At 53.8% G+C, this 26,736-nt stretch overlaps 2 protein-coding genes across 4 annotated transcripts in view; one reads left to right on the top strand and one right to left on the bottom strand.

Annotated features, from left to right (window-relative positions):
- Nucleotides 1-17,598, bottom strand: part of PTPRA (protein tyrosine phosphatase receptor type A) — a 132,548-nt gene extending 114,950 nt beyond the window's left edge. For both annotated transcript variants that reach the window (XM_042808186.1, XM_042808188.1), the window contains exon 1: nucleotides 17,432-17,598. The gene's annotated coding sequence lies outside the window, so the exon portion shown is untranslated. The remainder of the gene's footprint in view (nucleotides 1-17,431) is intronic.
- A 238-nt stretch (nucleotides 17,599-17,836) lies between these two features.
- MAVS (mitochondrial antiviral signaling protein) lies at nucleotides 17,837-26,736 on the top strand. Of its 2 annotated transcripts, none has more exons than XM_032993883.2 (7): nucleotides 17,837-18,202; nucleotides 18,813-18,942; nucleotides 19,064-19,238; nucleotides 20,481-20,713; nucleotides 21,115-21,688; nucleotides 22,449-22,603; nucleotides 23,126-26,736. In XM_032993883.2, the coding sequence occupies exons 2-7, from the start codon at nucleotides 18,826-18,828 to the stop codon at nucleotides 23,777-23,779; spliced, it is 1,908 nt and encodes a 635-aa protein (XP_032849774.2). In that variant the 5' UTR covers nucleotides 17,837-18,202; nucleotides 18,813-18,825; the 3' UTR covers nucleotides 23,780-26,736. The 2 variants fall into 2 exon arrangements, with proteins under 2 accessions (XP_032849774.2, XP_032849773.2); XM_032993882.2 differs by lacking the exon at nucleotides 17,837-18,202 and adding an exon at nucleotides 18,225-18,677.

The raw sequence follows: 26,736 nt of genomic DNA, 5'->3' as shown, positions 1-26,736 counted from the left end.
TTAAAACGGAACGGAGAAGAGGTCAGTAGGAGGTGCAGCCAGCATAATGTAGGGATTTCAGCCAGTGTACCATGAAAAATGCATGTGAGTTCAGAAAAGTGACAGGTCTTTAAATACACAAAGTACCACTCCTGCTCCCCCAGGGAAACGGGAGGAGGGGGAAGATGGTTGTATCCTGTTTCTGCTTTTTAAGATGATTTCTCCTGAGGTTGTAAATCTACAAAAAGTTTTGAGGCTTAGCAGCTGGGGACAGCCAGCAGAGAGCATAAGGAGCAGAAAACGTGCCCCTCTCCGAGGGAACCTTGCAGAGGGCTTTTTCTTCTTTCTCCGTAGTTTAGCACACTGGAAATACCCACTTTGTAACAGGCAGCAGGACGGAGGGAAGAGCTGCTCCTGCAGCCATGCACAGGCCTCCAGAACAACAGGAAACCGGTGGTCAAGTGGTGCCGATAGTCCTGGTGCTTTCACTGCACTAACGCTCAGCTGAGGACAGGCTGACTCATCCACCCTGGTTAAAAACCCAAACACCAACACGAGTCAGTCTGCTGGAGCCAGGAGTTCATTTTTTTTTTTTTCAGGCTTCATTGCTACAAGTGGATTTCATGAAAATGGAAACCTTTCAAAGAGGTTAAAGCCTTCAGCTGTAGAGAGGAGGCTACAGTCAATTCCAGACAAGCTTCTCCTGGATAGCTTCATGCGTGCCCAGGGTGGCTGCTGGCACCAACAAAACCAACAAAAATCAGACCCTGAAAAGACAGTCTATTATATTCTTTATTCAGCACAAGGGAAGAGTAATGGGACTGAATAAACAATGTCCTATTGGGAAAGTCCACGCCACACCTATGATTACATACAAGAAAGAAATCAGCCTAGCATTCAAGCCAGCCAAGCAGGGACGCCAAACCTTTACTAAAGGAAAATCTCGAGTAACTTGGATGCAAACAAGCTCATATCCACCTGGGATGCCAAGACCCTTTCACAGTCTTCGTCCTAAAGAGCTATTTTCATAAAGAATCACAGAATCACAGACTGGTTTGGGTGGGAAAAGACCTTAAAGATCATCTAGTCCCACCCCCCTGCCCCGGGCAGGGCCCCCTTCCCCCAGCCCAGGGGGCTCCCAGCCCCGTCCAACCTGGCCTTGAACCCTTCCAGGGAGGGGGCAGCCACAGCTGCTCTGGGCACCCTGGGCCAGCGCCTCACCCCCCGCACAGGGAACAATTTCCACCTTATATATAACCTAAACCTACTCTCTTTCAGCTTAAAACCGTCCCCCCCTTGTCCTACCCCCACCCCCTGACCCAGAGTCCCTCCCCCCCTTCCCTGTCCCCCCTTTAAGCCCTGGGAGGCTGCTCGAAGGGCTCCCCGGAGCCTTCTCTTCTCCAGGCTGAACCCCCCCAACTCTCTCAGCCCGGCCCCCCAGGGGAGCTGCTCCAGCCCCCCCAGCATCTCCGTGGCCTCCTCTGGCCCCGCTCGAGCAGCTCCGGGTCCTTCTGCTGTTGGGGGCCCCCGAGCTGGCCCCAGCACTGCAGGGGGGTCTCCCCAGCACAGAGCAGAGGTCTGATCTGCAGTCAGGACTGGCCAGAGGAAGGACCAGGGAAGGGCCATCGCAGAAGAATCCCTAACCCAAGCCACTGAACTCCAGCCGTGACCTCCCGCAGCGCTGGGAACATCCAACCACTGCGGCTCGCTCCGGCCCAGCTCCCCTGTCTTCTCCCCTCAAAATTCAACCGCCTTAAACAGCAGAGAGCTTCTGTTTGTAAGCCCTGGTTGCTACACCAAGGATCGTCATACATCACAACTTCAACGTCAAGGGAGCAACAGAGCAGGGAACGGCGAAATCCTACGGCACAGATCGGTTCTCCAGATTTCTCTGTTAAAGCGAAATGCAGACGGTGCACGTGGGTGGCTGGAACTTCGGCCGAAGAAGGTCAGCCGAAGCAGGAAGCCTCAGCTGCACTAGAACAGTCACAGTCTTAAGCAAAATACTCAAGAGGAAGGAGTTTTCCTCCAGAAACAGTAAGTTTCCAGTAGCATCCTGGAAGCCTTTCTTCCGACAAGAAACTGGTTACTTAGGAATGGAGCAAACTCAGGTACCTGCACAAAATAAAAGGCAGAAGAGAAGTTTAACTGGAACTTGCTAACTACGCTGAGGTGGTACACAGGGGCAGGGGAGATCGAGGCAGCAGCCAGTTCTTTGGAATAGGCACAGAAACAAGTTTCCACGGGAGCATGTTTCTTTAAAGTCAGATGTATTAGATCATCTTGTCCCCTAGAGTATGTTGTTTCCTAATGTTTTGCCCAGACCAACTTCAAATGTCAAAAGTAATGGTTGGGTTTGTTGGTTTTGTTTTGGTTTGTTTTTTTTTTTTTTAAAAAAAAAAAAAAACCTACCTTGAGTTCTCACAGAGCCAGTCAAGGATGAGACTTTTAGACTCTGCTCTGTCTTTCACATTACAAATGCAATTACCCCTGCAGCCTGATTACGGCGTCTCCTGTCACATAGATTCTGCAAGAGGCTGAAAGAACAGCTTGCCTTTCCAATGGAGTTAGAAAAATCCAGACGAGTCCTTCAGTGCTCAGTGGTCACGTGCCAAGGAAATTCAAGAAAAGCACGTGCAGTCTCAAGGGAAGAGCATCCCTTAGAGAAAGCTATTCACACTCTCTTCAAAAAACAACACGATGAAAAATCCTTGCAAAGTATTTACCCTGAAATACAGATTACTCTCAAAATAGTCTTATTCCTCTTGCTTTTCATCCCTTTCATCCAGTTAATGAAGAAAAATCTTCACTACAAGAAGGAGATTTTTCGATGTACTTGACAGTTTGGGTATGGACAGTCTTGCCCTACCTGGATGCAAGAGATGTAGGATTGAGCAAAGCAATGGATCACGCGGCTAATGCTAAGGTTAGTTTGACTCCTCTTCCCAGACACGAAGGCAGTGAGCATCTTGGATTTAGCTCTTGGATAAGTGTAAGTGGAAATCAACACTACAAGCTGGAAACACCTGGGTATAGCTAGTTAAACAAGACGGTATCGTCAGCTCACACCTCTTCTCCACATTTTAATTTCAGCCTACCAAAAGGTGAGAGGCTGGTGGTTGGGGCACTGGCTGGAGTTGGGAGAGGTTATGAAGTGGGTTACTCCGGGTCTTCTGAGCTGGATGACCAGAGAGGCCACTGGCACCGGGCGGGAGCTCCCTCCTCCTCCACCTCCCCACCCCAGGCATCCCCAGAGCCGCCCGTGCCAGGCTCTGCGTCAGCCACAGCGGGCCAGCTCGCCTCGCTAAGCTGCCAAAAAGTCAGCCGGGACAGGGTGCCACGCCGGGGAGAGCGGTTTTATGCTGAGGTAAGCGAGCTGAGCTGCCTTACCTGATTGCCCAGACGTGGTCCAACACGTGCAGAAAGGAAGGAACCGAAAAATAAACTCTCCAGAACACCACCCCCTACATCTTACATCAGCTCACCTCTCTCCCATAACAACTCGTCAGCTCTTCACACCTTAATTCCCTTTTGACACCGGGGCCATGGCCCTCCCTGCTCCACCAAGTACTAACGAGCCAACGTTGCTGTGCCTGAGCCCTGGCAAACAGCTAATTTTGATGAGACAGGGCCTAACCCCCAAGTTATTAAGCAGTAAGTGAGAATATTACGTGCAAACATTAATGGTGAAATAGGCGCAGCTGGCACCAGGGTTAAAGGGAGGTTATAGGACGGGACTAAACCACTGAGTTCAGCTTATAGCACATGCCTGACTATCAAAGATGACAAGGTTGAGCAGCTTATTATTAATAATGAATCCTCTGCAGGATGTTTTCTGCTAGGAGAAAGCAAAAGTGTTGCTTTTTCAGCTGCCCGTTACCTCAAGTGAGCTGAAGGAGCCTCACTTCAGAGGGAATAAATCCTTTTTGGATCAGGCAGTGGGCAACTTGAGTGGGAAGCAGTGAGCATCGTTAGACACATCGTATCTCTTCTTCTCCAAGCAAGAGACTTCAGGCTCAGAGTATTTCAAAAAAACTGGCACTTCTCTCCAAGCACCGAAGCACCAAACTCCTTTTATTTCACATCTCCCCCCTTTTCCCCGGGGGCAGCAGGCAGCCTGGTGGGACACAACAGCAATACCCCAGTCCCTCCCTGGGGCACAAATCCTGTGAGGAAAGCAGGCATCGATAAACGGGAGTAGGGCGGCGAGTGAAGAAAAGTTCATGGAAGGGAGCTCACAGAAGACAGGAATATTAAAAGAGTTTCAACTCGGAAGCCAGGAAAGACTTAACAAATAGGCCTCTTTGCGCTTGAAGCTGCTAAGAAACACCCCTGCCCAGAGGAAAGAAAAAATCCAAGTGGAAGAATTAAGTGGGCAAGTGCTTGACATAAGTGTGATTTTGTCAACGGAGACAATTTATGGAACAGGTTTGTAACAGCAAAGGAGGACGGGGGAAGAAAGGACAGCGCGGGTGCTGCCAGACTTTCTGCCTGCAAGCACCTTATTCCAAGATCATCTTTTGGCTCTCGGCAACGGGGCCGGAGCGGCAGGAACCAAGACCCACTCACAGCGGGGAGATGAAAATGGATGAAAAGAGCTTCTTGGTGTCTCACTCCTGTACTGCAGGACGGATCTGCCACGAGATTTCGGCGTGAGCCAGCGCCACCGGTCTGGGCAGCCCTTGCCTGCTTGCTACGCGCAGGGCAGAGGGGGAGGTGGACCTCCTGCCACCACCCGCCCTGGGCTCTGCTGCCACAGTTCAACATCGCTGAGCAAAGAGAAAATTCAGCAGAAACGAGAAGGTTTTTCTGAAGTCATCACTTTTTGTTGCTCCCAAAACGTATACCTGTACAAGCTCAGTGTCTCCAGTTGGCACATCTGCCTGGAGTTGAAGACACTGTGATGCTGTACACGGGGGCATGGCAGAGAAGGGAGGGTTTGGCAGCTGGGGGACACGAAGGAAGGAGCAGACAACCCAAAAAACAAGCCATGAACTAAGATCCAGAATAGGATGGACCAAACTTGTGCTCAGAAATGAACTCAAGTGGCTCTTACTAGCAAGAACAGATTTAAACACCACATAAATATTCAGAAGTTCCTCTCCCCCGTAACATCACTTCTCAATGTTCCCCAGGCCTCTCACTTCTCCCCAGAGACAGATCCAATTCCCTCTGCAACCCTGGCACAGTTCAGAGCTACTGTTTGGGGTCAGATCCAGGATGGAAGTGACTTTGGGAGTATCTGAAAGGAGAACGTAGTTCAAATGCTTTGAAAACTTTGGAGCTTTTTATTCAATGCTTTGACTGCTTCAAAGTAAAATTAGGTCCCAGCTTCCAAAAATATATGAAGTAAAAACATCAGCAATGTGAAAAATTGATTCTAGTGTAACATGCAACACTACAGTTTGAGGGGGTCATTTGTAACCACACAAGTGACCACAGATAAATTGGGGTAGTCAGAGATGCTTGAGAACTGACTGAAGAACACTGAAGAGCTACAACAGGGTCACTGGAAGAGCCTCATTCAAAAGGGACACAAAATACCTTCATCTCTCTGACAAAATCCACCGTTATTTGAGAGCTGGCCCAAAGCTGGAAGTTGGTAGCCCATGTTCACACGACGGATTTGTGCCACAGCAGCTGTCAGAGGCCACGCTGCCTCCCAAGGCTGGATGCAGCACTAGCTCTCCAAAAGTTTCCAAAAAACCCACCAAAACTGAACGAACCCAGTGGCTGAACTTTGCTTCCCCGCAGAGCAGAGGCTGCAGCACCTTCGGAGGGCAGCGGAAGGGAAGAGTCCACGTCCCTGCTGCTCATGTTGCATCTGCTCAGCCTCTGAAACGAGGCTTCAACCCTACAGCCAAATTTGGCACTTCCATCTTTTAAAAAAAAAAAAAAAAAAAAAAAAATTCTCCAGTTCCTCGTCACGCCACACAAAAACACAGGGTGAAGAATCACAGGTGAAAGCAAACCCACGAGCGCAGCTCTGCTCCCACCCTCAACCCCCTGGCACCCCTTTTCCCAAGGGTGGGGAGAGCAGGGCAGGCCCTTGGCTGTTGGGAAAGAGCTGCCGACAGCATCACTTGAGGGAAACACATCCTTTCCTTAGCATAAAATGCTGCCGGCAGCCTGCTTCTCGTGCTGGAAACCCACCTTGGATCAAAGGACAGGAGAAAAACTCTTTTACACTGCCACAGCCTGAAGCCTATCTCCCCTGCACCGGAGGCTTTGTCACGCTGCAGATTCTCTCCATCGGAGATGCTGGCGCAGGGAGATAGAGGCAGGAATGTCTCAGGCTGCAGGGGGGTCAGAATTTAAGACACAGGGGTTTTTTTTTTAAACCTTTTATGCTGCCCAACCCTGGTCTCAAACTGCAGAAGGGTCATGAAGGACGGAGCTCTGGATGCCAGGCGCTCACTCGAGAGGCAAACCTCATCAAGAGTCAAGTCAAAGCATTCCAAAGGAGCTGAGCTGCAATTTGTCACCAAAACAGCAAAATAATCCTCCTGCAAATGCCCTGCACCAACAGGCCACTCCTGTTAGTGAAGACAAAGCTCCAGCAATGCTTTGAAAGACTGGTAACCATTACTGCAACAGGCAAAACGGAAAAAAAAAAAAAAAAAAAAGGTGGAAGCAGCAGCCTTCTTCCTACCCCTGGGGTCAGAATCTGCTGTAGGATGGGACCGGTCAGAGCCATGACAAGCATGGACCAGGGAAAACGCCCATGTCCCCATGCAAGCTGGCTGTGCGCTACCACCTGTGTTCCTTTGGTAGTTAATTACTCACATTTCTGCAATTACATCACCTTCATGAAGCGTCAGAGGGAGAAAAATCCAACACTAAATCAATAAAGAGGCCATCTCAGCTGGCCAGCAATACCTTCTCCGCACAAGTGGAGATGGCATTTCAGCAGACAGGGCTCCAGCAACCCAAATTCCTTTACATCTGCATTGTGTTTCTCAGCCAGTGGGGCACTGAGTGGCCGAAAATTAAATCCCTCTGTGCACACCACAATGCCCTCCCTGCGCTAACGGCTGCACGAGGAGCTGCACCACGAGTCCCATCAGAGAAAGAAGCCTTAAACGCTGCAAAACAGAATTTTAAACATTCTCTCTCAAACTGAGCCAAACTGTCAGCAGGTAAGACGTCTCCAATCCTGGGTGCCCCAGGTCCCAGGCAGCAATACTCATTTTGGGGAGCAACACCAGCTTAAACTATAGGTTTGATTTTTTTTAGCATGGCTAGGGACTGGTCACCTTTAACGATCACCAAGCTGGCACCACCTCGGTGGGAGCTCAGCGACCAGGGAGAGCAACCAGCCCTCGTCCCCTCACAGCAGCTAGAAGGGGCTTGCACCGCTGCTCACCGTGCCACATTTTTCCACGGCAGCTAAACACACTAATGTCCAAAGATCCCACGTCAACAACCCCAAATACACTCTGCAAAAAGAAAATCTTTCTAAGTAATCCATATAAAAACAGCTGAGCAAGTATTGAGCAACTGCAAAGTTCTTGGCTTCCTAAAAACAGTCATGATCTTGCAGTACCTTCAAAAAAAAAAAAAAAAAAAATTTGAATAAGTCAATTCCTGGGCTTGGATACTGAGGAGCTCAGCTTTCCTGTCACCACTGAGGCTGCTTCACTTCCCAGGAGCCCTGGCCAAAGTTTCCACCTAGCCATCAACAGACCTGCGTGGCTCATCTCTGAAGCTTTTTTTTTCCCTCCAGGACTTTCCACCTCTCCCATGCACTTGCGCGCAGACTTCCTCGTTCTCTATCAGTCAAATAAGCACAGTTTTCAGAGTGAAAATTCAGTTTCTCAACTTTAAAGTTCAAAAGGAGGGTTGTTTGGGGGCTTCTTGGCTTTGTGCCAGGGGGACTGGAGAGGGAATAGAAATGAATGTGTTCAGATACCCTAATTACATGCTGTGTAATTATTCAGTAGAGGCAGGCTGCAAACTCTGGCAGCATCATGCCTACATTTGCTCTTACACTTGGGACTGAAGCATTTTCAAATATGATGAGCAGAAACAAGCTGGGCAGATGGAAAGGCTTCTTTCAAGTTTGCAGCGAACAAGAGCCACGAATGTTCTACCAGCTGCCGGGCTTGTGTCCCGCAGGAACCACAGGACCCTCTTCTGCAAGATGCTGAGCGTCCTCAGACCCCCTCGAACTACACGGGAACGGAGACCAAGCAGCACCTGGCAAGATCAGGTCCAGCCAACTGGCTCAACACCGACTTAAGGCTCCACTGAAAATGCCAAACTCTGCTGGGTAGAGTTTCGCTGTAGGGAATGCAGCGGCTTTGGAAAGGGGGAAAGGGCTTGCAGGGAACGATGCTGGGGCTGCAACACCTCCACAGAGAAACCACCACCCTTCCGAACAGCACGTGCCTGCTCTTGAGCCTCCTGACAGCTCACCATGCCCTCTTCTCGGAGGAGCATCATAGCATTGGGCCACGGGGAAGCATCAGATGCTCCATCCCACGCTGCTCGCTCAGCTGTACGAGAGAGAAAATAAGGACAGAGGGCTCCCTGGGTTCCTCTTTTCTTGCCACAAACAGGCTGGGATCCAGCTGAGGGTATATATTTTTACAGCAGCTCCCTGCATTTCACAATTTATCTTCAAGTTTCTACACAAAGAGGGCAACATATGGGAAGTTACATAAACACCCCCCACAGAATATGCTGTATCCTGGAAAAAAGACAACTACCTCTGCACAGGCACTGAACTCAGTTTAAGAAATTTTAAGGAAGGCAAAGAGTAAATTCTCCGTCATGTAGGGGATAAGACGTGGACACAAGAAGCAGTATCAGGTACTCAGATGTCTACAGAACCTCTCTTGGGTGGATCAAGAGATCCACCACCCTTGTGAACACATACCTGTAGCACCATTTTTACGCCTGTAGCACTAACTGTCCCCCTGCAGCCCTGCCCAAGGGACACGACCTCCTGCGGGGACCCTCTCAATAGCAACTGAGAGGGATGGAGACACACTGGTGAGCCTCCCAGCCATCCTCACAGCCTGGTGGGCCCAAGGTGGAAAATGCTCGAGCAGCCACCGGGTTTGTCAGCCTGTCTGGAGCCTCAGCCGAGGAAGGGATGGGCAAGCCGCCCTTCCTTGACACACCAGAGGAGAAAAGCAAGAGGAGATGCTCTGAGAGACTGGGTTGCACAGACAGACATCCCACGCCTCCCTGAATCACGTTTTAACAAATGAGAAAGGATGATTGTGCATTTAAGCTACCTCCGAGGAGAGCAGAGATTCATCTTAATCCTTCCAAAGCTGCCTTTGCACGTCAGCTAGCCCGTGCCTCGGTTTCCCTCTGGAACAATACCTCTTTTTGTACATTTTATTGGTTTGGATGTTGGATTCTGGGAGGCCAGACCTGTCTGCTCAGCACGAGAGTCAAAGGACAGCCCCACACCAGGCACTGCGGCACCGCAGACTAATGGCAGGGTCACAGAGTCACCTCCAGGTACAACTACTACTGGAGTCAAAAAATAACTTGTACGCAACCCCTGCAGATCAAGCCAGGTATAGAAAAGATGATAAATGAGTTGGCTGAACGTTTTTTTTTCTAAAAGGCAGTGCTATGCAAGAGATTCTCCCGTAGCCCCACGGGAAATGTCTGTAGCCCACTCTAGATGAGCTCGCCAGCCCGTGCAGACTTTCAGAGCCCAGCGGAAGACAGAAATGCAAACCCACCCATTATGCAGCAATATGCATACATGAAATTTTTCAAAGGGTTGAAATGATGGAAAAAATTAGGGATGCACAAATGAAGCTGTTGGGAGGCCAGTGCCTGGTAGAAAGATTCTGAAGGACTGAGTGAAGCAGAACCAAAAAGTAGTAAAACTTCATTTGCAAAACTGCAAAGTAAAACCACGCTAGCTGTGAAAACAGTCTTCGCGTTTCTTTTCCATATGCTCCTAGACAACCTTAGAAAATAATTTCACTTCTCTAATCCCAGTCACAGTCTTCCAGCTAGCTGAGTATGTAAAACCAAGCTGCTGCCATTGAGTCGACCAAAGATCCCACCTGGCATTCCCACTTCGCTACCGGAATGAAAACGCAAATTCTACACAGTGTCTGGGATTAAAAATGTCTCTCTGACTGCAGCTGAATAGGTTTAATTTCTCCTCGAGAGAAAATCTTGAGGATTATCCATGCTTTCCAATTTATTATTAATTTCTAACTCATCTGCGTTCATCTCTAAATTCACCACTCAGGCCTAGCATGATGGCACCAGTGTCTTCTAGGAGGCAGAAGTGAAGCTGCAGCATTTGGGCTGCCGCAGACAGACTAAAGCACGGCCCTTCTGAACTAGCAGCGCAGAGAAACAAGGGCAGAAACAAAGGCAGTCTGTACTGCCAGTTAGAGACTAACTAAATATGTACATGCACAGCTGAGAGCAAGCTATACTTCTGAGCCTTCATACTCAGGAGTGGCCAGTTTGCATGAGAGCAAAATCCAGAGGCTCTGAGGTATATCACGTGTTAAGCAACACTGGAAAACACATGTGAACATATTTATTTTCAGGCTTCTCAAACATATCCATAAGAGCTTCACTTCTAGAACAAAAGTGAGATGATTATCTACTGGCAAGATAAAAATATTATTCAAATTGCAAAGCAGCAGGGAAGTTTTGCATGCTGTCCTGCCACACCCTATCACGAGAAAAATTTATGGTACCTCAAAACCTTCAGGTTGAGAGCCAGGATATTCCCGTGCTGTGCGCGCGGTGCCTGGAACAAGAGCCTGCCCTTTCCCAGAGCGCTGCTGGAATCTTCATAAACCACTAAAATGCCTGTTTTGTTTTAAAAAAAAAGCAAATCTCATCCTTCATATTTCTTCTCTTACTCAATAAGATTTACTTACTTGAGGGCTTCTGCCTTCTAGAAACCTCTAACAGCATCATGACTGTAATATCTGTCCCTTCTGCCCCTCGGGTTTCGGTGAGTCTCTCGGGCCACCTTGCCACCAGCAGCCAGACCTGAGCTGCCTTCTTGGATTTTCTTCCACAAGCCTATTTTGCTGCCTAGGCAGGTCGCTTCTTCCTCCACCTCCGTTTCTCCTCCTGTCCCTGGTCAGGGGCTGGGTCTGCACAGCACATACCTGAGTCCTTTGCGGACAGAGTAAGAACAGCTACTGCATTAACTAGACTGACCTCCAGGTCAATGCAGGTCCACCCTTTCCTGGTTTTTTTTTTTGTTTGTTTGGTTTTTTTGTTTGTTTGTTTTTTGTTTTTTTGGTTTTGTTTTTTGTTTTTTTTTTTTTTCAAATAAAGATGAGTAAACAGAAAACCTTCTCCAGATTTGCCAAGGCCTCTCTTGAGATCAACACCACCAGTTATCACTTCAGTGTTTACCTGAAAGCTCACAAGGACAAGATGGCTATTTCAAAAGGTGAAGTAAGAGATGCCCAACTGGGGAGCAAGCAGGATTTCAAGTTGGTTTCAACGCACACTGAGGCCAGGAACAGATTTCCTGGCTGCAGAACGCTCTCCGACACGTACCATGACATAATTTACTAACAGAAATTAGTAATATCAGCCCTTAGCCAGCCGCAGTTTGTGAATGAAGCGTTTGAAATCCCCAGAGCATGAATTGAGACATCAACTCTAAAAATGCAGGGTCGAAAGCAAGGGATGGACCCCACACAGTCCCAGGTTATTAAAGGAGGATCTGCTTCTCGCTTTGCAAGTTCACCCCTACAGCTGAACCTCTTCACTGCAGCTATTATCGGTGTTCCCAAGGGCAGCAAGGCTCCAGAAAAGCCCCAGAGCTGCCTAGTCCATCCCATTCACATCATCTCTGATCGCTGCTCTTCCTACCGCCTGGTCAACCCAAGTTAATGATGAGCTTGTGTGAGCACACCGGAGCATACTCTCTAAATAACAGAAGACGACACGTTGGATGCATAAAAGACAAGCAACGATGGTTGGGTACCGGTTGTGAGGGAAACCTTCTACAAGTTGCCTTCTGGTCAGAAGATCCCCAACTCCTTGGAGGAAAGCATCTGAGCACAGACCCAGGGAGACATCCTACCTTCAGCAGTTAAACCAGAAATGTCTGTGGTTCTCTGCAGTCCCGGGGCAAGGTCACCACTGACAGGGTGGAGACCAAAGTGAGCTAAACCCCCGGGTTTTAGATCATCAGAACAATTGTAACTCGGAGAGGTTATTTCGAAACACCAGGCGTGATACGGGGAGGCAGTCATCCCAGGGGGGGTTGCCGGTTCAACCGCAGAGCAATTCAGCACCGATTGATTCACTGCTCATACCTGAATCAAGGTTTCCTGTCGCCTATTACTTAACTTGGATACACAAAACCTACAAGCTCAAACACGCCAAACTCTGTTTTTAAGACTGGTATGCTGCCGCGGCGCTGCAGCACCTCTGCTTCTAACACGTTTTTATTGAATTAGCTTGGAGTGTCCAACGTTTTGGACCCCAAAGTTATGACGACAGGTCTTAAAACTCCCTGTCTAACCCCGCAGGCAGGTAGCATCCACCAGCCAAGGTTTCTGGCAGGCGGGTATCCAGACACTGGGAAGCCCGTCTCGCTCGCAGCGTGTCTCCTGCCAGCTGGGATTTCCAGGCCAGACATCCCCCATTTCCACCTCCTCCAGGGCTCAGCCTGAAGAGACGTTCACGCAGCGCTCTGGAAAATGAGGACACGGCCTCGGTGCTCACCCACCCCCCCCCGGCCAGCAGAAAGGAGGAACCTACCAGCGGCTGCGAGACGGGCAGGGGCGATCCTGCCTGCAGCACCTTCACGCCGTAATTCATCTCGCGCTTCCCAGGTAAACGCCGGCGAAGCCAGGAAAAAGATGGCTGCACCTCCCCTCCTTCAAACACGCGGGGATTTGGGGGAGGGAAAGAATTTGGCTGGCTTCCCTTTCGCTACGCAAAGGAAGGGAGAACAGGGATGTCTTCCCGGAAGGACCAGAAAATAACCACGGCTTGAGTTAGACTGGGGGGGCAGGATGTGGAAGTCCTCGTTACGGTAATAAAAAGGTCTCAAGTACTTGGCCGGGGCGCCAGGAATACACCGACACGCCAGACCGGCTCAGAAGCAGCTTTTCACATCAGCGCGGTGGGAACATTTTTGTTTATTTGTTCCTCGGCGTTAGCCAAGAAGGAAGGAGGTGGTGGTCTCTTCCCCCTCACCACAGATGTCCTCGGCTCCTTGCGACAGCAAAAGGCTTAAAATTGGTGACACGTACATCTCCCGCTGCCTGCTACCAACCTGGGATGTTTGGTCTCATGTACAGGTTTTATTTTTGCTTTAGAGGAGGGATGGCACAGAACGCCCTGACTCATGCAGGAGAGGCAGAGGTTATGCTCTTGTCTCCTCTTCTGAAGTTGGAGAACCCTTGTTTTCCATTCCGGGTCCAAATTAGTACTAATTATTCCATGCAAAATGGAGTTGCTTCAACAGGAAGGAATTAGGACAACAAATTATTCTGCAATGAAGAGGACTTGCTGCCTAAGCAAACGATCTGCTTGCACATGGAATAAAAGGGGCGTTCTCCCACACGTTTAGGGGAAAAAGCAGTACCCACTCCATTTTAAAAAAAAAAAATTTCTAGCCTCCGCACCTTTTACAGTAGCCACCAGGATTTCCTAGACGACCAACATACCAAACCCCAACCCACCCACACTCAGTCGTTTCGACTTCCACCATCAAAACTGCGGCCGCCATCAACACCGCGGTACCGTGTGTGTAACCACGGCAAAACCAGGTTTGACAGCCACGGCTGCTGCTTTCAGTCAGGGCGAGTTTCAGCTCGGAGCAGGGAGGGAAGGGGGGGATGCAGGCACGCACCTTCCCACGATGGAGACACAACCCTCACATTCCGACGAGCCCCGGTAGCCCCACCAGAATCACGACGAGACCTCGACCTCCGCTTCCCAGCCTCAGCTCAGCTCAACACCGACCCGCAGGACACGCACGGCCCCACCAGCTGCCGTCGTACAACGGCGCAGGGTTGGATTTAGTCCCACAGGACGTGCGGCAGTGGAAATGGGTTATTTGTGTGCCCCGACGGGTCCCCCGCCATCGCCTCCTCCCCGCACAAACACAGTGGCACCCAGCCCGGAGGGGTGGCATTGCTGTACTACAGAACACCTTAAAAAAAACCCAAACAAACAAAACAAAACAAAACAAAAAAAGCCAAAAAAATACCCAACAACAAACCCACATGGGTCAACGCGAGGCAAAGGTAGAAAGGAGCATCACCATCATGAGGGTTTCCAGAGCCACGCTGGACACACAGGTGGAATTCAAGGGCTCATGGAGACATTTGCCAGAGAAAAGTACGAACGAGCCAGCTCCGGGCTCGTGGCTGGGCTGGTGGATGTGACAGTGACGGCGTCCGCCGAGCCCAAGACACGTTTCCCACGAGCTTTGGCTGCACACAGAAGTTCCAAGCACTGCCAGGTACTAGAGCTTCCAGTACAGCCACGTGAGTTGTATCAGAGAAAAAAAAAAAAAAAATCTTTCCAGCATTTTTTGTGAGTTTAATGAGAAGAAGCACTCATGATGAAAGCCACTCTACCCACTTACAAAACCTGGAGACATCAGGAAGAACAGGATCAGGCCAGCCTCTAGCGATAGCCAGGACCAGCTGCTCCTGAGGAAGATGCAAGAAATCATTCTGGACAGTTTGGGAATTGCTTGCTTATCGGTAAATCTCTTCCTAAGCCCTTCAGATAGTGATTAAGCACAATTGTTCATACCCTATATATTAAATATTAATCCCTCCTAATGTGACTGCCGATGTTCTGGTTATCTGATGTGGATAATTGCACACCCCCAACAGCCCATTCCTTTTCCACCCCAAACCACATAAACACAACGTACAAAACCCAGCAGTATTTTGCGATCCAACTAGAGGAGAGCTGGCGATATCCTCCTCGGCCTCTGAGCCTGGAAGCAAAACGGCTGGATCTCACCAAAAGCAGGAGGGAAAGAGTTAAGAGCAGGGAGATGAATCAGCCCACTGCTATAAACGCGGACATTTCCTACTTCTTTGCTCTAGTGTTTCTTCCTGTCCGCAGGCTTTGGAGATGCTTATGGACCTGGTCACATTCAAACGATTTCCATCGCGACAGGAAAGCCAGGGGATTTGTTTTATTTCGAGAGGAAAACGCGCTTTGTGAATGAGACCAGAAAGCAGCCGCGAGGGCTGACCTCCTTCTCGTATAACACCAGGGATAAAAATACCAGCCAGCAGCTTGTGCCTCTGCTGCACCACTCCTGACCCCACGGCAGCGTGCGGGCGCTCCGTTCCACCCCAAATCACCCACCCCGCGCTCCTCAGCGTTTTGAGGCATCACGCAGCCCACGACGGCGCAACCCTGGCTCGGCACCGCCTTACCCAAAGCGGTCAGGGCAGACCCACGGCGGGCTGAGATCACCCGACCTGCACCCTTCCTGCCGGATCCAGGACCCGCTGTCCTGCCGCGGACACGGGAGGGTTGGAGGAGCTGAAGATGTAGGCCGGCGGCGGGAGGAGACGGGGGAAAGCGAGGGAATTCAAACTACTCTTTCACAAGGATGTTGATGTTGGACTTGGACCAGTATCACGGATCCGCACAAAGCATCAGTTATTTGAGAGTGACATTTCAGAAAAGCAGAGCTATGTATCCTATTAGCTTGAAAACAATACAGCCGCACCGACGCCAGGACAGCAATGCCCCTGGAAATGGGAAACATCTATTTTCAGCACCTCCCAGTATCCCCCCCACCGCTCCGACAAACTGTTTTTGTAAAGATGAGGCAAAAGCCCCGGAGGTTCCCACAGACACCCCTCCCCAAAAAGCTCTCTGACAAGGATGGTGAGGAACACGTGGAAGGGGAACGTGGCAGTGCCCATTTTCTGCCAAGTCTGTCTTGCAGAGCACTCCCAGGTCCCAGCGAAGCTGGGGTCCCTGCCCTCCCCCCAAAAACATCCTGGCTCTTCACCTTGGCCACAGCAGAAGTCATCGGGGGAGCTGGCAGCACCACGACCATCCCTGGGGGTCCCATTCCTCATCCCAGAGCCCCACATCGAGCCGGTTTCCCCAACCTCACCGTGGGAATAACGGCATGAGTTTGCATCTGATTCTTGACAGAGAGAGACATAAATCCTCCTCGCAAACCCAGCAGCTCCCTGTATCAGCCGCAGCCACCCCGTGCACCTCCTTCCCTCCCACCGGCTGCTGCAGGAATTAAAATAAAGGAAGATGAAAAACTCCTGTTGCGGCTGCAGTTTTATTTGCCCGCACCCCTTTTCTTTTCCTTCCTTGCACAGGAGAGGAAAAAAATCCCTCAATATTTTCAAAGCATCCTCCGTGCTCGCAGCAAGCTCCCCCCAGCCACGGACAGGCAGGGAAGGGATGACTAATTTTTTTAGCGTAATACACTGCGGAGAGCGTCCTGCGAACAAGCAAAGTAAATTTCTGAGGCTCTCGGCAAGGACCCTGCTGCTCCTTGCGAAACTTCCCAGCTGGAACCTCACAGCCAAAAAGCCAGAAAACATCGTTTTTCCCTCCTCCAATAAACAGGGAGCTGGGATTCCTTTCACGACAGTATTTTGGATTTTAATGTCAGTCTGTATTTAGCAAGAGGAAAAAAAGCCTCCCTTCCTTCCTGTCACATTTTCCACCCTTGATGACATCCAAGATCAGAAATAAGTGAGCGTTGGCCGAGGAGGGAGGACACAGCTACCCGAGCGTGGGAGAGCCGGGAGCGGGGCAGCGTGTTTGGGATGCAGGGCGAGGAGGGGACACGGCCCCGGGGGCTCACGCTCCTCGGGGTCCCCTCCCAGGCTCCGGTTTGGCGCATCTCCCCGAGGGATGGCGTGGGGTGGGAGCCAGGTCACGAGCCTCCAAGGCTTCCCCCCAACCCCCCCCCCCCCCAAAAAAAAAAAAAAAGCTTTGTGTCCTCAGGATGAGGAGGAGGCTGCAGGTCAGGCTGAGCGCGGCCGGTTGGTGTCCTGCGTGTCCGTGTTCCCCGCCGCGATCCGACGGCAGGGAGTGGCAGGGAGGGAGGGGGCTGGCGTATCGCGACCGCGGTCCCACGACCTGCCCTGCCCCGCCGGGCGCTGGGAGGGAAGGGGTCCGCAGCTCGGAGGCCCCACGGGTGCGGGGAAAGAGGGGGGGGGGGGGGGGATCGCTGCAGCCCCGCGTGGGGGGGAGTTCAGGTGGGGCGATCCGCGATTCGCTTTTTATTATTAAGAAATTTTTTTTTTTTTAAAAAAAAAAACGTTATAAAACTGACGGCGGGGGAGGGCGGGGAGCGAGGCAGCCCCAGCCGGGCCCCACGCAGAGGCCGCGGACACGCGTGGGCGCCCCCCCCCCCCCCCGCGTCGCCATAACAACCACCCCCTCCCTCACACACCCCCACACCCCCACACCCACCCACCCACCCACCCCCCCCCCGAAGCCCCCGTCGGCCGTTCACCTGCGGCGCGGCGGGCAGCGCCGGGCCCGCTCCTTTCTCCCCTCGCCGCCGCCCAAGGGCTCCGGTGCGAGGCCGCGGCGGCCGGGCGCGACCATGGACGCCGCGCCGGGGGAGGGCGCGGGGGTCGGGGCGGGGGGACGGGGAGGGGGGGACGGGGGGGATGGAAAGAGGGAGGTTGGGGTGGGGGGGGAAAGAAAGGGGAGGGGAAAGGGAAGGATAAAGGGGAAGGGGGGGGGGGGGAGGGAAAGAAGCCCCGCCGCCCCTCAGTGCCCCGCCGCGGGGCTGCCGGCCCTCAGCGGCGCCCCCGCCGCCGCCCGCCCGCTCCCGCCGCCGCCGCCGCCGCCATGGTGCGGCTCCATGCAGGGCGCGCGCGCCGCTGACAGGGCCGGGGGCGGGGCGAAAGGGGGCGGGGCGAGGCGGGCGCGGCGGGGATCCCTCCGCCAGGCGCTGGGGGGGAGGCCGTTCGCCGCGACGGTGCTGCCACCTCCCGGCGCGGGAGCCATCGTCCCGTTCACACCCCCCCGCCCCGCGGGGAGGTGGGGGGGGGAGCGGCGGTCGGGATCAACCCCCCCCCCCCCCACACACACACACCCACCCCGCCGCCCCGGAATCCGGCACCGCTGGACGGGAAGGGCGGGCGCTTCCCTTTCCCGTTCCTCACGCCGCCTGTCTATCAGTGAGACGGGCGTGCGCGACGGCCAATCAGCAGCGGCGACGCGCGGAGTGGGAGGGGTGAGGAAGGTCCCGGCGGCGCGGCGGCGGCGGGTGGAGGTGAGCGTGTGTGTGTGGGGGGGGGCGGCCGCGGGACGGAACCGGGGGTCGTCCTCCGTCCCCCCCCCCCCGCGCCCACCGAGCCCCGGGGGGATGCGAGGGTGGGTGTGTGAGGGTGTTTCCACTCCATTTCCGAACACCAAGTCTCGGCGGGAGCGGGGTAGGCCGCGCAGGGCCCCCCCACCCGCGGCTGCCCATTCCACGGGGGGACGGAGCTTCACCGCTTTCCCTCCGGGCCCGTCGGTGAGAAACTGGGGAAACCGCCGTCGCCCAGCGCCTCAAGCAGGACCCGCAACTTCGCCCCCCTCCTCTCCCCACCATCCCCCACTTCTTTGCCTGGCGTGACCTTGTCACGAAAAGTCCCGCGGGTGGGATAAGCCCTGCCGCAAAACAAACAACCAACAAGAGAATAAATACGGCCTGGGCGGTCGCAGAGTTTGTGAATGCGGAGTTGAGAGCTGAACGTTCAAGCAGGGTATTTTTATTTCACGTGTTTTCCGCCGGGGATTTCCCCTGGTGCCTGCGGGCCGGGCTCCTATAGAAAATAGAGGACGCTGAGCATCCCCAGCAGCTCGCTGCTCACATTAAGTCTCTCCTTCTCTCTGGGCAGGTGCTGAGCCAGGATGGGTTTCGCCGAAGACAAAGTGTACGAGTACATTTTGAAAAACTTTATGAATTTCAAGAACATCCGCGTGGCGTCACTGGCTGATTCCCTGAGCTGCCTGACCGACGCTGACAGAGTAATTCCCTGCTTTCCCAAACCCTGCCAGCTCCTTCCCCAATGTATATAGCTCAAGCAACAGGTAGCTGCCCTACCTCTAAGCCTGACCCTCTCTGAGATGCCCTGTGTGCTTTATTTAGGATGAACTTCACTCCCGGGAGGAAACGCGGGGGAGCCAGGCGACAGCTTATAGGTTTTACCAGCACCTGAAGTGCCGGCAGGGCTGGGTGCCCGATCTCATCAATGCGCTGCGCCAGAACAACGCTGGGCACCTGGCTGACGAGCTGCAGGACGTATATGACTCCTGGCAAGCCCGTATGTAGCCTCTTTGTCCCTGGGTGGTGTTGTCCTCCGGGTCTGGTGGGGATGGGGACCCGAATCACGTCTCCTGGTGACGACTGAGCAGTTGGCTGCTCTGTCCCAGCTTCCCAGGGCTCTGGGGGTGTCTGTGACTGTCCTCAGGGATTTCCCTCACCCCAGTGATGTGCCTGGGGATGGCAGGGACTACGTTCAAAGGTGTTTGGGCTGGCGGTGGCCTGGGTTTCACAACTGAAGGGGAGATGGAAAGATTCTGTCCCTGGAGGGAAGGGATGCCATCCAGAGGGACCTGGACAGGCTGGAGAGGTGGGACTGTGCAAGCCTCATGAAGTTGAACAAGGCCAAGTGCAAGGTCCTGCCCATGGGTCGGGGCAATCCCCAGCACAAATCCAGGCTGGGCGAGGAGTGGCTGGAGAGCAGCCCCAAGGAGAGGGACTTGGGGTGGTTGGTGGGGGAAAACTGCCTGTGAGCCAGCCCCATGCGCTGGCAGCCCAGAACCCACCCGTGCCCTGGGCTGCAGCCAGAGCAGGGGGGGCAGCAGGGCCAGGGAGGGGATTGTCCCCCTCTGCTCCGCTCTGGGGAGACCCCCCTGCAGTGCTGGGGCCAGCTCGGGGGCCCCCAACAGCAGAAGGACACGGAGCTGCTCGAGCGGGGCCAGAGGAGGCCACGGAGATGCTGGGGGGGCTGGAGCAGCTCCCCTGGGGGGCCGGGCTGAGAGAGTTGGGGGGGTTCAGCCTGGAGAAGAGAAGGCTCCGGGGAGACCTTCGAGCGGCCTCCCAGGGCTTAAAGGGGAGACAGGAGAGGTGGGGGGGGACTCTGAATCAGGGGGTGAGGATAGGACAAGGGGGGGACGGTTTTAAGCTGAAAGAGAGTAGGTTTAGGTTATATATAAGGCAGAAATTGTTCCCTGTGCGGGGGGTGAGGCGCTGGCCCAGGGTGCCCAGAGCAGCTGTGGCTGTCCCCTCCCTGGAAGGGTTCAAGGCCAGGTTGGACGGGGCTGGGAGCCCCCTGGGCTGGGGGAAGGGGGCCCTGCCCGGGGCAGGGGGTGGGACTCGATGGGCTTTAAGGTCTCTTCCCACCCAAACCAGTCTGATTCTATGAATGAAGGGGTACTGTGGGTTTGGCCGATGTGGGGACAGAGCAGGGGCACACAAGGGGCTCCCTTCACCCCACACTCATCCTCTCCCTCCTTAGCTTTCCCCCGATGTCCCCACTCACAAACTGCTTTGGCTCCTCCAGGTTCCCCGGCTCCCTCTGCTGCCTCCTTACCTCCTGCAGCCAGTGATGCCCGTCCCGCCGTCTCCTCCATCCGTGCTCAGACGCAATCCCCGGGGCCGAACCCTTCTCCAGGCGCCCCGTTGGCTGAGCAGCCGCGCCGAGACCTGCCCGCCGGCAGCCGACCCCCTCTCCCACCCAGTGCCACCGCCACCGTGAGCACGGACCTGGATGCCAGGGCCCCGGTGCAGGAATCGGTGAGTGGAGCTTCGTCAGATGGGGACACAAAGGTCCCTTTTGGACTAGAGCGTCGGTGCGGTGCAGCGCCAGGACTAGGGCCAGGCTCATTCAGGGACACCCCAAGCAGCCTCTCGCTGTTGATCTCTGCTGCGTGCTTGCTGCATCTGGTAACTTATAGCCTACATATGGCCCTATAACTGCTCCCCTCTCCTGGATGGGAGTACAGGGTCTGCTCTGTTAGTCCAGGCTCCCCTCCACAGCCCCCGACCCCATGCAGTGGGCTGTGCAGTGGGTGCTGAGGAGAGACCCCCTCATTGCCAGGCTCGCGTGGGTCACTGGGTCAGGATTTGGGGCACCCCTGTGGTCCCAGACCCCCTCATCCTGACACAGCGGTTTAACACAGCTCATTTCCTTCCAGCTCCCCAAAAACCTGGAGAAAGAAAGTCCTCAGGCACCTCCACCTCGGAGCGCAGAGAGTGACGGGCACGGCGGAGAGGGGCACCTCTCTCCCCCCATCAAGGCCACGCAGACAGCAGTGGGGACCCCAGAGGCAGCCAGCGTTGCCGTGCCATCGGCTGCCCCCCCCGAGCGGAGCCGGGACTGGCTGAGCCGCCAGCAGCACCCGGTGTGCGTAGACAACGGGTGTTTTGGGAACGCCAACCACCTGCACCGTGGCGCGCCAGGCTTGGGTCTGCGCAGGTCCCTTCCCCCGAGGGATGCAGGCGTTGCTCGCGGCCCCGAGCAGCCCAGGAACGAGCCCGAAGAGGACTTCTACGTCTCCGCCGAGTCGCCCCTGAGGCCGGAGGAGGCTCCTCGCAGCGCGGAGCCGCAGCCCCCAGCCTCACTGCCCAAAAACCAAGGTGTGCCCCGCTCCAAGCACAGCGAACCCCCGGGCAGCTTTGTGGATGTGCGCAGCCCCCTCCTCATACAGCAGCAGTTTGATGTGGAGCAGAAGCGGGTCAGGACGCTGCGAGAGGACGGAGGAGATGGAGGTGGGTTTCCTAGCTGGCAGTCCCCTGCTGATGGGGAGCAGGGTTGGGGGTGCTGCCACATGCCCGTCCTGCTTGCTGGTGAGGATGGAGTGTGGCAGAGAAGGTGCAGGTGGGGTGGAGCCCTGCTGGGAGGCTTTGGGGAGCCTCCCAACAAAGTGGCAGTTGCGCCTGTTGGTACAGGACAGCGCAGGGTTTTGTCTGCTTTTGTGGCCCGTGAGCGCTTGTAGAGGTGTAGAGAACAGCTCTCTGTGCTGTTGTCACCCATCTGCTGGGTGTCACCCGCTGCTGGGCTGCAGTGACCTCCTGCAGGAAGGGAGCAAGGTTGGGTTGTGCAGAAATCCAGCCTGGCTGCTTGCTTTCTCATGGTCTTCCCTCCAGTTGTTGTTGCTTGCTGTATTTTGTCACAATATCCTGACCAGGAGGGGGCAGAAGCACTTGCTTCGAAGCATTTCTGTTGTCAAACACCATGGTTGAATGTCTCCACACCCCGATTTCAGCAACCTGGGGCCACTCTGCTCTTGAAGGAAGGAACAGATTGGGGGTACTGGCTTGCCTGGTGCCATCTCATTTACCTACTAGGAGAGCTCAGGTGCTGTGGCAGAGCCAGGGCCACACAGCCAGCAGTCAGTGGTGCTGGGCCCTCTCCCTGTCCCACCCCCTCAGCTCTGGGAGTATCCTGTTGCAGCGTCCTTGAGGAAGAGCAAAACTCGCTTTTTAGGTCTCTCCATTAACACAATATGTTTTGTTTTCTCCCTGACAGACACTCGGGTGGAAACAACCACCCCAGTTGCTACCCTCGTGCCTGGAGATGGTCCCCCATCCTGCGACATCTCCACGAAGCCTCCTGTACAAGAGCAAGAACTGCCCATGGGGGAGATGGCCAGCAGCACCCCCTCCATGCCAACGAAAAAGAAAGTAGGTGACCTTTCCTGTTGCTACTTGCATTTCATTTGGGTCCTTGCAAAACTCCCCCTGGCTGGGAGATTTTCTGCTGCAGTGTAAGATTTTGAGCTGGTGGTGAGTTTATTTAAGGCTTTTTTTCCCTACTATGTTCACGTCCCTGTCTGGATGCTGTATTTTGGAGCATAGGAGAAGAGAGCCATTTGTCTGGCTTTGACTCCTTATTTCCCCCCCTTGACATGCCAGTCAGTGTCCTGGCTTCCAGATGCCTGTTTCCATCCCTCTCCTCGCTTCTTGTGTCCCCCTCCTTCCTTTCCATATCTCCCCTGAAATCCAAAGGCTCCCTGGAGCCCCAACACCTCCCCGCCCCGCTCACTCTCCCAGCTCTGGGAGTTACCTGTGACCCAACATCACTGTTAGTGGCTGGAGATGTGGTGGCTGAACGCTGAAGCAAGCTTGTTGCGTGACATGGGTGCCCAAGACGCGACCAAAAGGGTGATCCCCATGGCACCCAGCCCCTCTTGTTGTCTCCCAAAGGTACTCCTGGCCTCGGCGAACTCTCTCCCAGCTGCTGCAGGAAGCTCTGAAGGCACGTCCTCTAGGAGGACAGCATCCCGGGTGAGCTCTGCCACCAGCATCTGGGTGGCTTGCAGCAGCGTGGAGAGGGATGTGGAGCTCAGCAAGCCGGGTGCCCTCCTCTCCACAGCTGAGGAGAGCCCAGAGGTGGCTGGTTCTGAGGCATCCGGTAGCCTCACCTTCAGCAGCGACCCACTCATGGTGAGCACGGATAGCTCAAGCTCAGGAGAAGCGCTCTCCAGAGTCTCCTCGGGATTCCTGGCTCCAGCAGCTCATACTGACCCCAGGGAAGAGGAAGCAGCTGGAGCAAGCAGAGACTCCAGTCCACCGCCGAACTGGATCAGCACCTCCCTGGGCACCCACGAGGTCCGCGTGGACCATCACACCAGCACCCAGCTCGAGGCAGGCAACGATTTCCAAGATGGAGCTGGTCCCTTTGGAAATGCTCCAGTTTTTCACTCGAGCGGGGCCGGTGGCACTGTGACCAGCTCGTCTCAGGCCAAAGCAACATCAGGGGACAGCAACGGACTGTCCCTGCCATACATCATTCCAGCTGTGGGCATCGCTGTGATTTCGGCTGTGGCGTTTCTGGTGTACACTCGCCTGCAGAAATAGCGCTGGAGTGGATGGGATGCCACCACCATCACTCAGCCTGGCCGATTCCTCTTCCTGGCAGGAATTTGGCCGACACGTTTGAAGCCTGAAGAGCAGTGGCGGGGATGGTAGGGGCATTGTTAAATCTCTTTCTGGAAAGTTTTGCTGGAAGAGGCCTTGGTTGCGTGATGCTGTTGGGTTGGGGTCTGTTCCCCCCATCTCCCAACCATCTTGTCTGTAGCCTTCTCCTTTTACACCCATAGAAAGGGGCTTGCTCAGGGAGCGATCCCTTGAGTTGAAAAAGAAAGTCCTCATGGTGATTCTCCATGTTTTCCTTGTTTGGTCCCGTGGAAACGTGTCCTGGAGGTCCAAAGGGTGACCCCCCCCCAGTCCCTCAGGCAGTGCAGCGAGGAGAGGTTTTGCAGACATCTTGTAAAAGTGGAGCTGATTTTGTTGGCTCTGCTCATCTCGGCTTGAAAACGTGCCCAAGGGTCTGTGCATCAGCCTTCACCAGGCGCCTCATGTTGAATTTGCCTTATTTGGTGTCTCTGCCCCTGCTGTAGCTTGACCTTTGCTCATCTCTGCCTCTCCTTTCCCCCCGGTGCTGGGTGCGCGGGCAGGACCCCGGTACATCCTGCTGCCATCTGCTCATCCCTGACGAGAGACGTCCCTGTGATGAGAAGGCACCAGGCCAGACCGAGTGCAAGCTGTCCCCTCTCCTGGGAGCCATCGTCCTGCCTCGCTGCTTTGCTTTGGAATGTCCTCCCCTCCTCCTGAGGGTCGGGGATGGGCTCTGGGATCGCTTCATGCAGCACCCTGGGGATGAAGCTGAGGGTCAGATAAAAAGCTGCATCTCACCAGCTTTCTCAGTCAAGCTCATTTCATCCCCCTCCAGCCAGGGAAAGTGGGATTCTGCTTTAGGAGGAACATTTTGCACAGTATCAGCATTAAGTGGACTTGGTCCCACACAAGATTGTTGGGCGTCTGATTTCTAATTGTATTTTTAGAGCCTGGCTAGGAGGGTGGATGTAGTTCTTGCCTTTCCCGATACCTGGTGCTATGGGATAGGAGTACAGGGGGACACAAAATAGGATTGACTCTGCGCGCTGCAGGGAGGCCATACCCAGTGTATGAGCTATTCTAGTTTATCTTGAAGGTATTGTTTAAAATTGCAGTCTAATTTCCCTGATATTCCCCAGGATCATCTTGGAGTGCGAGGGGATCGGGCTGCAAGATTTCTAAGATCCTCTAAACCCCAAAATCCTCAAACCCAAATAAATATCCCCACCTTCCCCCTGCCCAGGGCAGCTTTCAGGGGCAGAAGCAGCCCCGCTCAGTTGCTGTTGGCACGCATTTCCAGCTCTAGGCAGAGTTTAGAGATCACCAGCCGTGCTGCCCGCTTCTGTGGCTGCAGCTGCAGGTTGTTCTCCATCTCATCTCCTCCCAAAAGCGCAGGGGCACAAAAGCAACAAAACTACTTTTTTTGTAGTTAGAGGGTTATGGTAGCTAGCGGATTTCTTTTTTATTTGTAAGCTCTAAAGACACCAGTGTAGACTTTCAGGTGTTTCAACCCTCTTGTGGTTTGCTGGGGGGCAGCAGGAGAGCTGGGTCTGGAGGCAGGACTGGGCAAAACATTTGGCAATCTGGTGGTGGATTTGCACAGCAGAAGGCTCGTGCTGTGGGCTGGCACAGTTTGAATCCGGCGAGCCCGCAAGGATGCCACGGGCTTTAAACCGTTGGCCGGGCTGCGCTCCTAATCCAGGCTGTTGCTTCTTCCCTGCTTCGCTGTGTCCAGTAATTTATTCCTCCTGGATTCCTGCCATTCGGCACAGCCTCCCGAAATACAGCCTTCCTGCTGGCGGGGGAGCAGGAGGAAGATGAGCTCCCCGACGCCTGGCTGCAAAGTGCAGCCGTCATGCCCGGAGCTTGGCCTGCGGTGGGAAGGGTCCGTCAGCCCCGGGTCGGCGTGAATGGCTGCTCCTCCCTCCTAACGCTTTGCCCCAAAATGCAAGAAATGCCTCCCTTAAACATGAAGGACAATAAAGGTATGCGATAGGGAGGTGTTGGTTTTGATCTGACAGCGCTGCTCTCCAGGTGAACTTGAGATGTTTGTTGTGCCCGGCGCTTTATCCGTCAGAGGAAGGGACAGTGCTTTTAAATACACTTGTCCTCCTCTGCTGGGAGAGGGAACATAGAGACTGTTCTCCCCATTTAAAGACAATGTGGTGACTTGTCCAAAACCTCCCTGCAAGCAGGGAGAAGAACCCAGGATCCCCCCATCAGCAGTCTCCCTAAGCTGTTTTTTAACTCAGCTTTTGTAATTTTGTCAGCGAGGGTTTTGTAGAGACCTGCCACCTCCGTGTGATAGCTGCAGTTTTCAGCACCAAGAATTTCTCTTTATTTGCAAGTGGGTAAGGAAATCTTCCCAAATCCTTTCACCTTGTTAAAAAAGCTTGTTTACGACTGAATATTGCACCCCAATAAAGCAGAATATGGATCATGAAGCGGAGTACGCGCGCCTGCGTAACCACGCTGCAGAATCCATCACAAAATTTGTTAACGAGAGGGGGCGCGTGCCTTCTCCACACGCCTTCTGCGTGATTCAGAGGTCGTCCCTGAGATCCCAAACCAGCAGCATCCATACCAAGGCCCTCTTCTCTGATGCTTTACTTGCCTGCAAAATTCTTCGCTTATTTTCCCACTAGTTTTTAGCAATGGCTTGGACGCTTTGCCGTTTCACATCGAATCACTCTTGTGAAACAGCTGATTTATCGCCGCTTCAGACTCGATAAAAGCACACGTTCAGTTTTCTGCTGTGAAGTGCCAGTGTTTTCACAGTTGTAATGTAGCACTTTAAAAGTGTAATCAGCAGGTGAACCTGCAGGAGGGAACTGTATCTCTGCACATCTTTAAAAAAAAAAAAAGAAAAAAAGCCTTTACTAACTGTATAATAAAATTTTTTGCCACTTCACACTCAA

This window comes from Tyto alba, unplaced genomic scaffold (genome assembly GCF_018691265.1).
Source record: "Tyto alba isolate M040663 unplaced genomic scaffold, T.alba_DEE_v4.0 Super-Scaffold_6, whole genome shotgun sequence".
NCBI classification, from domain to species: domain Eukaryota; kingdom Metazoa; phylum Chordata; class Aves; order Strigiformes; family Tytonidae; genus Tyto; species Tyto alba.
The sequence above is the reverse complement of the archived record's forward strand: the minus strand, read 5'-3'. Positions and strand labels throughout refer to the sequence as shown.